At 41.6% G+C, this 14,344-nt stretch overlaps 1 protein-coding gene across 1 annotated transcript; it reads right to left on the reverse strand.

The window, feature by feature from the left end:
- Positions 1-11,320: 11,320 nt before the first annotated feature.
- pnut (septin 7-like protein pnut) lies at positions 11,321-13,973 on the reverse strand. The gene has a single exon (XM_017250836.3). The coding sequence runs from the start codon at positions 13,742-13,744 to the stop codon at positions 12,116-12,118; it is 1,629 nt and encodes a 542-aa protein (XP_017106325.1). The 5' UTR covers positions 13,745-13,973; the 3' UTR covers positions 11,321-12,115.
- Between the last annotated feature and the right edge of the window lie 371 nt (positions 13,974-14,344).

Below are 14,344 nucleotides of genomic sequence, written 5' to 3' on the forward strand. Positions count from 1 at the left end.
GAATATTCCGGAATACATGCATCCGGTGTGCAAATATTTCTCCACAACCATTATAAAAATAAAGGGGAGTTCAAAGAAGTGGCAGCACCCGAACACTTTTCAGTCTGGCAGCTTCGGGCAAATTCAAATTAAAATTTCCGTTAAATTGCAAAGCTTAAAAGTAAGCTTTAGAGTTTCAACAAGGACCAGAAGAAAGAAAAAAGGTGAAAGATATAGCTTAGGGCAAATAGCTTCGGTAACTATACAGATATATATTTCCTTTGAATATGTCCTTTACAAAGCTAACATATACCCTGATACCCAATCGGTAACCCTAAGAAACCCCTCACAAATGTATGTCTCCCACCAAATGATAAATATTACCAGTATATGTTCCTTAGTCCTTTAATGATCACTTGACAGACAATCCAGCCTTCGTCTTGGCTTCGTATTCCCAGGCGTCTTGCTTGACCAGTGAAATTAATTAACAATAGATTGTTTTGGCCACAGGATCCCAAGTGACCCACAGGAAGTTCCTGGCCAGCACAATAGGCTGGCCGAAGGTAGGAGGGACATCCTTCCGGAAGGAAGAAACGAAGGCCAGCCAAGCGCAACAGTTGCATGAAGTGCGGGCACTTCAAATTAATAAAAGGAACTGCAAAACAACAATGGAAACTAAATGGGAAACGCAAAGGAGGAAAGGTCAGTCAATGGAACGTCCTGGGGAGAGAGATGTGTGTGCAAGTGCACAGTGTCCTGGATGCGTGGGGTCCTTTCCCATGCCCACAGGTGTGTATCTGTGATTTCCCGAAGATCCGAACTACCATCTCTCCACTGACGACTGACCGGAGCACCTTTGATCAGGACCGCTGGGTGCAAATCTAATTAACGCTCATCGTTGGAAAATCGATCGATCTTAGGGGCCAAGGATCTGTTTGCTTGCATTGCGATTCGATGCGCCAATGTGAGGCCATAGAAAGGACATGCTCGATGGAATCTCAGTCGCAGGACTACCTGCCTGGCAGCCTGGATGCCTGGCTGCGAGTCCTTGAGAAACGCACTTCATAAGTGTGCGCGTATCAAATTACCATTTCATTTAATTTCAATCTCGTTTTTCAGTCTTTCTTCATTATCCTTTTTCCCAGAGTCCTTAATTGCTTGGCTAATGTGTGAGTATGTGTCCTGGAATGTTGATGCAAATGGAGTCCTGTAGCCACTTGATCCACGAATCTGTGATTTATGGGACAAGGAACATGCTCCAACCGATTCCCAATGGATTCCACATGCCCGCCAATGACCACCCACTCGAAATATGGATTCCCATCCATCCATCGCCCTAATCCTGACTGATCTCTGGGCTAAATACCTGTTAACCTGTTTCCGAATACAAACAAACAAAATGTTTCTCTCCCAGACGAAAAATGAGACCCTTTGCCCTGCCACAACAAATGAGATTTTCTCAGCACCTTCTTTTCTTTTTTCAGTTTTTGTATTTTTTGGCCAACGATCTTATCGATGCGAGGGTGGGCCCACATCAAATTGGTTCCCGAGGACAGGTTCCCACAGGCCGTGGCCCATATTTTGCAATTTAGATTTCTATTTATTGTTTTGGGCACAAAATATCCTTTCTGCGTGCCCATCGCCCTGCTGCTCTCCTTTGCTTCCCAGCCTGCCAGCCAGCCAGCCAGTTCCGCTTACCGGAAGGAAGTGCACGAAATTTGGGTGAATTGTCTCAAAGGAGCCTGGGAAGAGATGGAGAAGAACCGGAAATTAGCAGAAATCGGAAACATTTGGTTGTGAAAATGAATTTCGAAATTGAATTAGAATTCGGGTTAAAGGAAAAAAGTGTTTTTTTTTTAGAATTCTACATAAGGTTCTTTAATAATGGAACTAAATTAAAAATAAATATAAGTTAGAGAAGCCTTTGATCAAAACATGATGTTTTTAAGAATACTTCAAAAAACCTCCTTAAATAACTCTTGAAGTTTTAATATTTTTAGAGCAAACAATATATAATAATGTGTAATTTTATTTCATTAAGAATTACCCCATTTAATTCTTCTTTTATAACAAATATTTTCCTCAAAGAAATAAAATCTTGAAAAACCTTTTGAAAAAGCCAAACCCCTAACTCTTCTGTTAGCTGATATATCATTCGCTCCACCGCCCACAATTTCCACAGCGTTTTCATCAAAATTTCTCAGCAAACAAAAAGGAGCTGAATTCCCACCACATATCGCACTCATTCCCATCTAAAGACTTTCCCAAGCCAGACACCTTCTCACAAATTCCCATAGCAAACAAATTTGACTTTTGCATACCTGTACAGTGTACACCATCGCTGGCAGGACCTGTTACCCCTGCGAGCATGGAATTCTCACGGCCAACAACGGTAACACTCCAACGCACACACAAAAGGACATCCAACCCTGTGAAACAGGTTGCCAAAGGATCCCGAACACATGGGGATGGGCAATGGGAACGAAAGGACTCGCACATCGAACCACGAACAGGACGATGACAAGTCCTGAAGTAGGCGCTTCGGTTTCGTTTCGTTTTTATTGATTCAGCTCGTTGATCATAATAAACGATTAGTGTGGCAAAGCAGAATCCTGGCTGATCCTTCAGAAATTTGCGCTCCGTTCTTTTTTTTTTTTATTGTTTTGTTATATTTTTTTTGTTTGTTTGTGTGAGGATTGTAGGATGGAATAGAGGCTGAGAAAATTAGTTTATCTGGGTTTCCGTTCCGATTTTTTGGGTTATACTTTCAATTAATTATTTTTTATGATCTTCCACTTATTTTGATAAGAATTTTTGTCAGATAAGCGAGATTTTTTAGTGTTAAAATTATCTTTTGAAATTATTTTTCTCAGAAAAAGGAGTCTGCAACCTTTTCTAAGAATTGTCCAGCGAATCCATCAGGATTTTCAGCCAAGCTTACATAATATTACCTCACAACCAATGGCTTTATCCTTTTTGGAAAGAATATACCTTTTCTGGGAAAACAAATTGACTTTTCGAATTGTTGGCAAACGTTTTTTACGCAAATCTAACTTCAGTTTTTTACGCAAAACTAAAAACTCCGAAAAAAAACTAAAAAAGAACGAAACTCTTAGGACTTCCTGGAAGGAAGGGGCCGAAGCCCAAGCCCTTCGTTCAACCATCCCGACAACCCGCTAATCGTCCTGCTAATGGCTTGAGGATGCAAGGATATCCTAGCATTATCCTTGCCACCCGCCGTCTTTATTGTGACCAAAACAAATAATCACCCATTGCTCATATTGTTCAACGCTCAAACGGTCTTTACGAGCTGCTCATAAAGTTATCCTTTCTTGCATCCTTCATAGCCAGAGTCTGGGTTGTGTGTTTGCAAGGATACGTCAACTTTCCTATCGCGTATCTATCCTTTCTAGCCTTCAGTCCCTTCGAGCATAGTCCTTTCATCACAGTTCCGACCGCTTTACACGGAACTTTAGTTGGAAATTTGCCAAATCATAAAATGTAACCTTGTGTCGAGGACACGATGTCCTCGTCCTGGTGGGAGTGGGAATGGGAATGCACTATAAAGTCATTAGCGCTTCCATCAAGGTCGTCGAATTTGTTTACATTGACTTGGCCAACATCAATTTGGCCCAAAATTACTAACAAACATTAATGAGGAAATCTTAAGAGCAATGTTTCAAGGTCCTTTAGTCTTAAAAAGATAGTCTCTATATTACTGGAGTAAAATAGTATAAGTAATTATATTCTTAAATAAAATTTCCAGTTTATCTTCTGGCAGTGTCAACTGGCTTGGAAATAAATCCACAATTTGAGGCATTTAGCTCGCTTCACAGCGACTGTAATTTCTTTGGCAAACTTCCTTTGTTGGCACGATGTGAGGGCCAGTTTTGTAGACCCAAGTCCCCTCCTCAGCACACACGCTTCTGACACATTCCCTTCCCTCCCAAGGACGAGTTTCTTTTGCGACGCAACCAGATCGGAAAATCTTTTTATTTTTTTTTCCTATTTTATTCAAAATGGCTGAAGCGTGGCCTGGCCATACAGAACTTTCACACGCGTTGCACACAACCAAGTCCACTTTTTTTTGTTGTTGGCTGTGTTTTGGGGTGTCTTAAAGGAAATCTTTCGCTCAAGCAAAAACAACAGCTGCAAATGGAAAGAAACCCCCTGGAACAGGGAAAGGTCGTTGCGCCTCAGCGACCTCTCCGACGGCCTCCTTCGTCTTCCGCGTCCTTGCTGGCTTTCCTTCCTAGTTCTGCATACTTTGCCAACCCCTAACCCCCTTTTTTTTTTGTTGTTTGGATTGAAAGCAACCCTCTGATTGTACATTTCGCAAAAGATTTGGCCAGACAATGGAAGACTTACCAAGGGGTGGGCCACCACCTCCTGAGACTTTGAGTTGCGCATGCGCAGCAAACTTTGCTCGTTTTTAAGGGGTTATATACAGTTGTACCGCGCAAGAATATGGAATTTTATCGATTTTTTTTTGACACCATAAAAAATATTTATGAAAAATGTTTTACCGACGTTGTTTAGTACATGTTTCTGGGTACCTAATTAAATTTTTTCATAAAAAAATATTACATAACAAAAATGTTATAGCCGAATTCCCGAATCGTCTTTTTTCGATGGTGTCTTGCGGTGGACAGGATTTCTCGAAAACGGTTCATCCGAAATCCAAAATTCAAAAAAGTTTAGTTAGTATATTGTATTGTCTAGTCCGTGAACGAGGGATTTTCAAAAATTTTGATTAAAAAAAAAATGGCGACGTTTTTAACAAAAAATGTACTTTTTCAAGGTATAAGATTTTCGTTTTTTGTTCTTTAAAAAAGGAGTTTTCAAAAAAATGGAAAATCCCTCGTTCACGGACTAGCTAATATCATAATAAATAAGTGGTCAAAATTTGGTGTTGATCGGATTAGTATTTTTTTAGTAATCGTGTCCACCGCAAAGGTAATTTCCCAAAAAAAAGATTCTGAGATAATCGCGTTTAAAGTTTCAAGTTTGTTCAAGTTTTATATGCAGATAGTGCGCTATAAATAGCTACAGCTTCGGTTCTAATGCTCCGATCATTATGCATTTTTGTGAGAGTATTCCCAATAGAATATACTTTAAGAATATGCAATAAAAAAAAATCGATTTTTTCATATATCACAACTGTATATAACCCCTTAAAGGATATTGTTGAAACACTGCTACAAATAGCTCTACCTTCGGAAATAAAATATCTAGAGCTATGTAAAGGCAATATCCTATCTCCTCCCTTTTTTTTACTGTGCATGATATGCATAAAAAGGTTGCGCAGATATGTAGGTTCTAGCTGTATAATGTGTCGTCACACGACTTGGCGCACACCTGGTCACAAGTTGCCATGCGATCCCTGGGATTCTGACCTAAGGCTTTTCTGGTTTCGATTCGTTCTGGCTGAGCGATATGTTAAATTAATGGTTTATTTATGTAGAACAGAAACAGAGTCTTTTTGCTGGCCGAGTTTCCAACACAAACACAAAAACCAAACCAACGACCGTAATTAGTTTTTACTTTTCGCTTTCCGCCCAAAAAAAGACAAAATCTATATGTTTCCCAATCATAATCGCTTTATGGCTCACCTACAAAAATCCCTCAAAGAAAGAAGATTGTCAAAACACAGGAACTACCCAGAGTCAGTCGGCGGAGGTGGGCGTTACCTGATTTTTGTCCGGGTTTCTTGGAAAACGCGTTATGGTTTTATAGATACTTTTGCACATTGACATCGTTTGAAAAACTGCAAAAATTGTAAACCAATGGCACCCCCAAGGTGGCATGCATAATGTGTTTATGAGTGGCCAAGGATCCTCCTTCTCTTCCGGGGAGTGTCCTTTCGCCGTCGATGACACTTGCTGTGGTCAGCGATGCTCGGTTTTCGGCCAAAACCCCGCACGCAGAAAACCCCGAAATAGATAATTTGCTGGCAACCATGAAAATGGTTAGAGAACTTTGCTCTACTGCTGGGTTCAAGGAATTCCTCAGCTCAAGCATTTCACGCCCCGAATCCTGAGTACCAAAATTATGAGTTGGGTTTCGAGACTTTCTCAAAAACGGCTCTGTCGAGTGTGAATATAGTTGCTCACTCATTCGTATAGGGGTGTTGAGATAGCTCAAAATAAGGGAATGAGTTTGGGTCTGTTAGGGTGAGTGATGGCATTTATTAGATGGGATTTATAAGGAACATATATTTTATAATATATTATATATAAATTTATATTATATAATAAATTTTTCATCATATGAAACTATATTTATACATAAAATCTATATAGATTTTTTTTATGAAAAAAAAAACTTTTCTAGCTTAAAACTTTTGTAAACCTTTAGTTTCTTCATAAAATTTAAGATAAATAAGTCTCCAATAGAAACCGATTAATTAAATTTCTTAGTAATAGATTTTATATATATATTTTACCTTTTTAAAAAAGTTACTTAAATAATTTGAATCCTAAAAGATCATAAATTGTTCAAAAATCCTCATATAATACCAACCTATTTCTTAAACTTCAGAAACGACTTTTTGGTGAATCCATAAACATTTCTCCTATTCCTTGTCAACTTAATAATAAATAAATATTTGACACTTTGTGAGCTGACCCAAAAAAATGATATTCCCAAGTCTTCGTTATTTTCTCAAAAAAATCTTTCCCAAAACATAGCGACAGATTCTGACAGATTTGAGACCTGGGATCCCTGGGATCAGCTAAAAAAACAGATCCCGTCAACCATTTCAATTACTCGGCGTGTCAGGCCCTAGGATGTCCTGCAGGACTCTGTAAAAAAAGACGAACAGCTGTTGGCCATATTATGAGAGGCAGGGAGTGGGGGAAGATTTGGCGCGTGCCAGGCGCAAAGAGGGAAGAACCGAAAGAACACCGGGCTCCGGGGCTCAAAGTAACGTTCGTTTCAGGATCACTGATAAACAATTACCCAAACAGGACGACGCTGATGAGTCCTTGTAGCGGCTCAATGTGCAACGGCAACTGCAACCCCCGATATGTTGCGGAAGAGAGAGCTCATTGCAGGGCTCATTGAGCCCTCCTTTGCGCAGAAGAAAAGAGGGGTCCTGTTTGTTAGCCAAAGGGATCCTTTGCTCCTTTGCGCGTGGCTCAATAAATTCGTTTGGAAATTACCGGTTGTAACGTATTTTCCAGCACCTCGCCGGCAGATGACGATTTCCTGGCACGTGTTTTCTTTTTATAAAAATTCTATAACACAGCTCACTCCTTTGTGCCTTTTCCTCCATTTGGATTTCTTCTTCAATTCAACATACAAATTTATGTTTGCTTCCGACTGTCTAATTCAATTTAATTAAATCAATTCGATGTGGCTACACAAAACCATCATCTGGCCGAATGACAATAAAAAAAACATAACAACAATGCCGCAGACACAACGTGTCGCAATCGGGACCAGCACCACACAAATCTGTGGCAAGTGCTTCTTCCTCAGCACCACTTGCATCATTTACCAGCTATTTGAACATCAATTATGATCAGAGGCTCGCCATGAATGGGGGCTGGGGATGGGGGTTAGCAAGAAGGGGGTATTCCAAACAGGGGATTTCGTCAAAGCATCCGACATGCATAGAGGATGAGCAGCACTCGGCATGCAGAGGCATTCAATGGGGGAAAAAAAGAGGAGGCACAAGCCAAGATGCAACACAAAAGACTGGCATGCCCTCCCAGGACAAAGACGTTCCCATAAAGGGGGTTTACATAAAAATTATATCCCTTGAATTTCAAAAGATTGAAGATGAAAAATTTATAAAGTCCAAACAAAAATCTTAAAAAGAAATATATTTTAAAGCATTTCCCCTCTGGTCACCACCCTTGACTGACATCAGCCATATCTCTGCATCTGCCTCAGCATCCACCTAACCTACATTCAGGTCACTTGATGCAAACATGGGGCATTGCTCTTCGTTCCTGCCCCACGCCCACCTCCTCCCCTTCGACCCCTTAACAACTTTGACCCAAATTGAGTTTGCATAACCGACTTGGGGCAACTGTCAATGCCCAATGAAATCTGTTCCCAGGGTCAGGTTTTTTGAAAAACCACAAATCTGTATTTTGCCAACTGTCCCCAATTACATTAAATTATATCCAAAATTACCCTTTTTTCTTTTGTGGAAAATATTTAAAAAGCTCTAATTATGCGGTTTGTGTTATTGAGAACATGTGTCAAGTATCCTGACAGATTGTGGGATAAAAACAGGACACAGATTTAATAACTGGCCTTCAAACTTTTGATATTTTTATCAAAACAAAAGGATATTAATATTTATTATATTGAAACAACTGTTATTAGGAGTTTTTGTTAAAAATAATATTTATTCAGTCTCCTAAATCCCAAAACAACTCAATTAAAAATCCAGATTCTAAGCAATTCTTCCCATGGACTCCAAAATCCACCCTTAAAACTTTTGGAAAGCGGAACATTTTTTCACACCTTTGCAAATGATTTGGCAGATAGCGGTATCACCTGTTAATAGCTACCAGGATTCCCAGGATGTAGGACAATAAACGAACTCCAACTGTAAAATGAACAACAAAAGGGAAGAGAAAGATTTGAAAGAAAGTAGAGAGAAATAGAGAACGGATGTTGTGCACGCTCCAAGCGCAAGCGTAGCGGAAATCAAAATGAGGCAAAGGACGATCGCAGAAAAGAAATAAAGACATATATGGTAGAGTGTGGGTGAGGAAGGACTATGGAGATGAAGAATTTAATTTACCGCTAAGGGGTCGAAGAAAGACAAAACGGAAGTTCTGTGGGAATCACTTCCGCGACCAAAGGATATAGGATATAGGACCACACACTTTGAAAAATTGCACAATTCCTCTTATAAAGACCTCTTAAAAATCAGGTTCCAATAACATAACAACCTTGCATCCCAAACAAATATGTGTCACTTTTAACAAGTGTTTATTTGCGGAACTATGTATGTTAAATAATTTATGAACCCTGCGGGCTTATCAAGCCGATAAAAATGCGTTCCCACAAGTGTTGGACTGGAACTGATAGAGCCTACACGATCTCAATTTCTTTGCATTGTAAACAAGAAAATATGAGAACAATTCCATAAAGCAAATGCATATAATCTGAGGAAGCGCGCCCTTATCATTGTGACATTGAGACGATGTGGGGCAACTATTGGGGAATCGGAATATAAATATGATTGGAACCGGGAATGGGAAAGGGCTAGGGACAGAGGGCATTCAAAAGCAAACAAACAAACCAATAAACCGGCCATCCTATAAAATCACTTCCCCCCATTGCCATGTCAAAAGTCGAGTCGAGTTACCAGTAACTGAGTTTAAAACTGAGGAACGGAAATTTCAAATAAAAATCATTTAACGATATTATACAGAGATGCATATCTCGACTAGGAGATATCCAGTAATCAGTTTAAAATTTTAAATAAGATTTTTAAATATTTTGTTGCAATAAAATGTTTAGTTTTAAAACGAATCTTAAATCCTAAATCTTTATTTATTTATCATATCTATATAACTCGCTTTTAGGGCCCTCTTTTAATATCAAAACCCTGCGCATGCGCAACATTCTTCCTCTCAGTATCACCCTGGCTCTCTCCCGGTCACGTATGCTCACGTAAGTGTGCCAGACATGTGGGTGTGTGGGTTGGAGAACCACCGCCATTTCTCTCCGTCTGGCTATCTTCCATGGGCCGGCTCGTTAGAAACGGTCAACATTTGTTTTTGATCTTAAGCGTTTGTTGATGGCTTGGTTTTGCGTTTGACGTGCTGGAATGCTGTCCACAAGCGTATCGAACTCGGTTACAGGGTGTCTTGTCCATATGACTCTGGAACACACACTGGCATACACAAGAGCTCACCACATGGACACCACATTGAGGCTCACCCACTGAGGGAAACAAGCGGAGCTGTTGTGCTCTCATTCCAGACCGATAAGCTCCACAAACTCAAACATACCCTGTTCCCCCTTATACCCACCACCTTCCCTGTGATGTATACTTGAGTCATCGTCCTAAAAACGACGCAACAAACTTCACACTGTAAAAAGTTTAATATTTGATAAGATTTTAAGAAATTATTTTATTACTTTTTAATTATTTTATTGAATATTATCAAAGAAACTATATTTAAATGAAATATGTAATCTTTTTAGATAATTTCTTTCAGTGTACTCCACTCTCCTGATACTCTTCTTCTTTGGTGTTGCGTTCATTGATCGCCAAAGCCAATTGCTTCGAGTTGAGTTAAGTGCTGCGTCAACGTTGTTGACTTACATACACTTATGTACATATACATACGATTGCGTACCCATATGGATATGGCTGGCACATACAACGGCAATGGTATCTTGATCTCCAGCCCACCCATCCCCTTCCACCCACTCGTCCACTCTCGCTCCATGTATCGCCAGCCGATGTCTTTCACCAATGGATTTTCATTTTACGCTTTTTATGGCTCTAATTGAGTGCCTTCCAATTGGGTTATGGATTAATTTTTGTGTGCATAAATTAAATATCCATGCTGGTGTGTCTGGGGCATTTAGAAAGCCATTTCAAGTGCCGGAGCCCAGCGAAAATGCAGAATTCCCCACACAAACAGCTACGGTCAAGATATTAGCTATAAGATGCTTAATTGAAACAGATGAGATACTTTCGTATCTATCAGATACGTTAAGCATATTTAGTTTGGCTTCCATCATTGTATATCTTTAAAAAATGATGATAAATATAATACATATTATATTTAATCTTATCTTTTCTTATCTTGATTGTTTTTAAACAAAAAAATAAGTGATTCAGGTCAGAGTTTTGGGGAATATATAACATTTTTTAAAAACCCTAATAAATATTTTTAGCTATTATTTTGACCGTGACTATATAGACATAAACATGTACGACATATATAGGGTGTGGCAGGAACCAAAGATGGGCAAGTTTGAAAGTCGGAATCTCACAAAATCCCATTTAAATTATGCTCACTGTATAAGAAAATATATATTCATAAACTCTTTTAATTGTTTGCGGTGAGTGATTTAACTATTTGCTGTAGTTCCGAGTCTCGCGTTCAAAAACCTCATATTTCTTCAACTGAGTCATCCATTCTCCTCCCGTCTTAAAAGCTGATTGAAATTATGTGTAACAAAAAAATTAGTCAGACTTTGGAGGAGATTGTCTGACTTCATTGATGCCATTCACACACATTCCGTATTTACCAGACGTGTTCCAATGATTCGGAACACCCTGTTCCTTTTCCCGATCTGTAGACCCCGATCTGTTCTCCGACTGCAGTTGATTAAACAATACAATATGGAGTACTTTCCATTGTTTTATGTAGTTAAACTAAAGAGAAGACTTTATTTTGTAAAATGCAAGAGTATATTTTTGTTTTGTTTTGTTGGTTTTCTGCTGGTGTTGCTGCTTCTGATTCTGATACTGCCGAGTGTTTGGGTGTTTTATGACTTATTACTTTTTTTTTATGCATAATAGGTAAAATACAATTACAATATCAATAGCATACGTTATACATGGTTTCATTATTTTTGTTGGTTTTTTTTCTTTCATTCTTTATAATTAATTTTTAGGATCGATTTTCGTACTTTTCGCTTAGGTGTTGCTTTTTCGCTTGTGTAGATTTAAGCTTTAAGATATTTAAGTATTTTGTAAATACCGTTTTGGGTCTGGTTCGATTTAATTCGATGGCATTGATATCCATACTCAATTCATTAGGCTAGCAAGTAATGTGTCCGTCAAGTAATGCCTGAATCTATATATACTCGTATTATATTGGTAAAATACTGCAACTGCTGCTATGAATTATATTTGTATAGTAATGTAAAAAAACAAATGCAACGCCGGCCGAGTGCGATTGCTGTGCGAATAGAGAAGCCTTGTGGGCGCCGGATAGGCTGAGGCCAGTTAGGCCCAACAATAGATATATTTATGCACTTTTACTCGTATTACTTTTATATGTAGGTATATGTATAATTACGGGATACGCTAGGGATTTTCTTTTTTTATGCTTGTTTTGTTCTCGAGATTAGCGCTTAAGAATATCATGGGGGGGGAGATGGGATGTTATTAGGGGGGGTTGTGGATTTTGAGCGTGTTGACTTAGAACAGACCCTTCTTTTTCTTTTCCTTCTTGCCATCAACGTTGTCGGAGCTGCTGTTGGCGCCCAGGCTTCGTCGCTTGAGCTCCTCGAGCGTCACATGGTTCACATCCTCCCACTCCTTCTTCTCCCGCTCGAACTCGCGCCGCTTCTCATCCAGTTCCCGGATCTGTATTTCCAGCGCCTTCTTGCGCTCCTCGTGCCGGCGGGCCAGCTCCAGCTCAGAGTCCCGGAGCTTCTGCATCTTCTCCTTCACCTTCATGTCGAAGACCTGCTCCATCTCGGCCTCCATCTTCTTCATCTTCTGTTCGTGCTCCCGCTTCTCCTCCTCCATCTGGGTGAGCGGATTCTTGTTCGACAGTCTGGCCTTGCCGTCCACCAGGCCCAGCTCGGAGAGCTTACGGCAGCGGTAGTTCTCGTAGTGGACGTTGTTCGTCACGTCCTTGAGATCCTGCAGGTGTGTGCGAATCACCATGTTTCGCAGCGCAATAAAGTCGCAGTGCGTCAGGTTTTCCACCTCCACCAGGCCCCAGGGGTAGCGCCGGCCGCGCACCTTCTTTCCGTCCTGCTCGATGATGGTGTTGGCACCCACCACCGCAAATGGCACCCGGCTACGCAGGTTCTGCGTCGTCTTCGCCTCCTCGGCCGCATCCTCCAGCGTGGCGGGGAAGTCGTAAATCTTAATCTTGTGCTGGGCAATCTCGTTGAGGATCTGCTTCTTGAACAGATGCACTTCGTCCGGAGTCATTGTGTCCGCCTTGGCGATCACTGGCACCAAATTCACCTTATCCGACAGGCTCTGCATGCAGGCAATATCCAAGGGGAGTAGTCCGTGTCCAGATGGAGCGATGAAGTACAGGCAGCAATGCACCCGACTGTCCGAGATGGTCTTACGATAAACCCGGGACTCTGCCGTCAGGTACTCCTCGTACTTGCTGTCCACATACTCCAATATGGGCACCCAGCAGTTGCTGTTATCCACGGCGTCTCCAAATCCTGGGGTGTCCACTACGGTAAGGGTAAGGTTAACTCCATTTTCCTTGAGTACGACCTTAGTGGCCTCCACGGCAACGGTCTTCTTCTTGCGCAACGACGGGCCAGGATACTGCTCTGCGTTGTAAATGTCGGACAGAAACATCGAGTTGATGAGCGTGGATTTGCCTAATCCGCTGGCACCCACCACCATCAGGGTGAACTCAAAGCCCCGCTTCACCGCCTTGCGATAGACCTGATTGGGCAGGTTGGCGAATCCCACGTAGCCAGCGATCTCCATGGGCTTCTGGCGCACCGGGAGCGGCGGCTTCTGTGGCTTCTGCACCAGCTGGTGCTCCTTTTCCTGGAGGTCGTGGGTGAGCTTGTTTGAGTCGCCGTTGGAGGCGCTGTTCTCCAGCTTACTGGCACCCGTCAATGATGATGGCACACTAGGTGGCTGAGTTGCTGGCCTGCCGCCCACGGATGAGGACTCGCTGCCGCCGTTGCTGGTGGCGGGGGATGCACTCGATGCCGCCGCCTGCTGCTTGTCGCGCAGAGCCAGTTGGGCGAGAGTGCTCGGAAGGGCGGAGATAGCACCACCGCCGCTGCCGACGCCGCCGCTGCCGCCATTGACCGCATTTGTGCGAGGACTATTCATTTGAATGGCCGCCAAGCGCCAGGCTCAAGTTTTCGGTTCTGTGTGGACTCGGGGTTGGGTCTGCTCGAGGGGGACTGCACCGTAAGCTCCTTTGGGGTCAATTGCACTGTTCGTGCTGCACTACGCTTTTTTTTTCACCGTTTGTCACGCCTACGCCAGCTCTTTTCGCTCTTACTTTTTTTGCATTTTCTGTGTCAGTATGACCGTCCGAACAGTTTGAAAAAAATACTTCGTCTGTGGCAACAACAACGCCCGCTTACCGCGTCGCAACTCTCTCGAAAATACCGAAAAGAGTCACAAAAATACCAAACGACGCCAGCCGACCAGGCGCATGAGTAATACACAGATACAGATACAGATACAGGAATGCACTGCCGGGCTGTTTTCAAGTTCTTATCATTTGGAATTTTTATAAATAGCCAAAGAAACGCATTCATTCCACATGTGCTTCTTTATATTCTTCTGCTGGGTCTGAATGAGTGTTCTCGAGTGGGTTGGTATTGGATTTCATTTGAATGCAGCGGCAAATGCGATTATTTGATTCGATGACTTTGACTTTTGTGGCAGGCAAGGGTGGGGCCCAAAAGGGGTCCTTTGTCC

Source organism: Drosophila bipectinata, chromosome 2R (genome assembly GCF_030179905.1).
Source record: "Drosophila bipectinata strain 14024-0381.07 chromosome 2R, DbipHiC1v2, whole genome shotgun sequence".
Taxonomy (NCBI): domain Eukaryota; kingdom Metazoa; phylum Arthropoda; class Insecta; order Diptera; family Drosophilidae; genus Drosophila; species Drosophila bipectinata.

Coding starts and splice junctions, on each gene's coding strand:
- pnut (XM_017250836.3), bottom strand. CDS start 13,744: ATGAATAGTCCTCGCACAAATGCGGTCAATGGCGGCAGCGGCGGCGTC.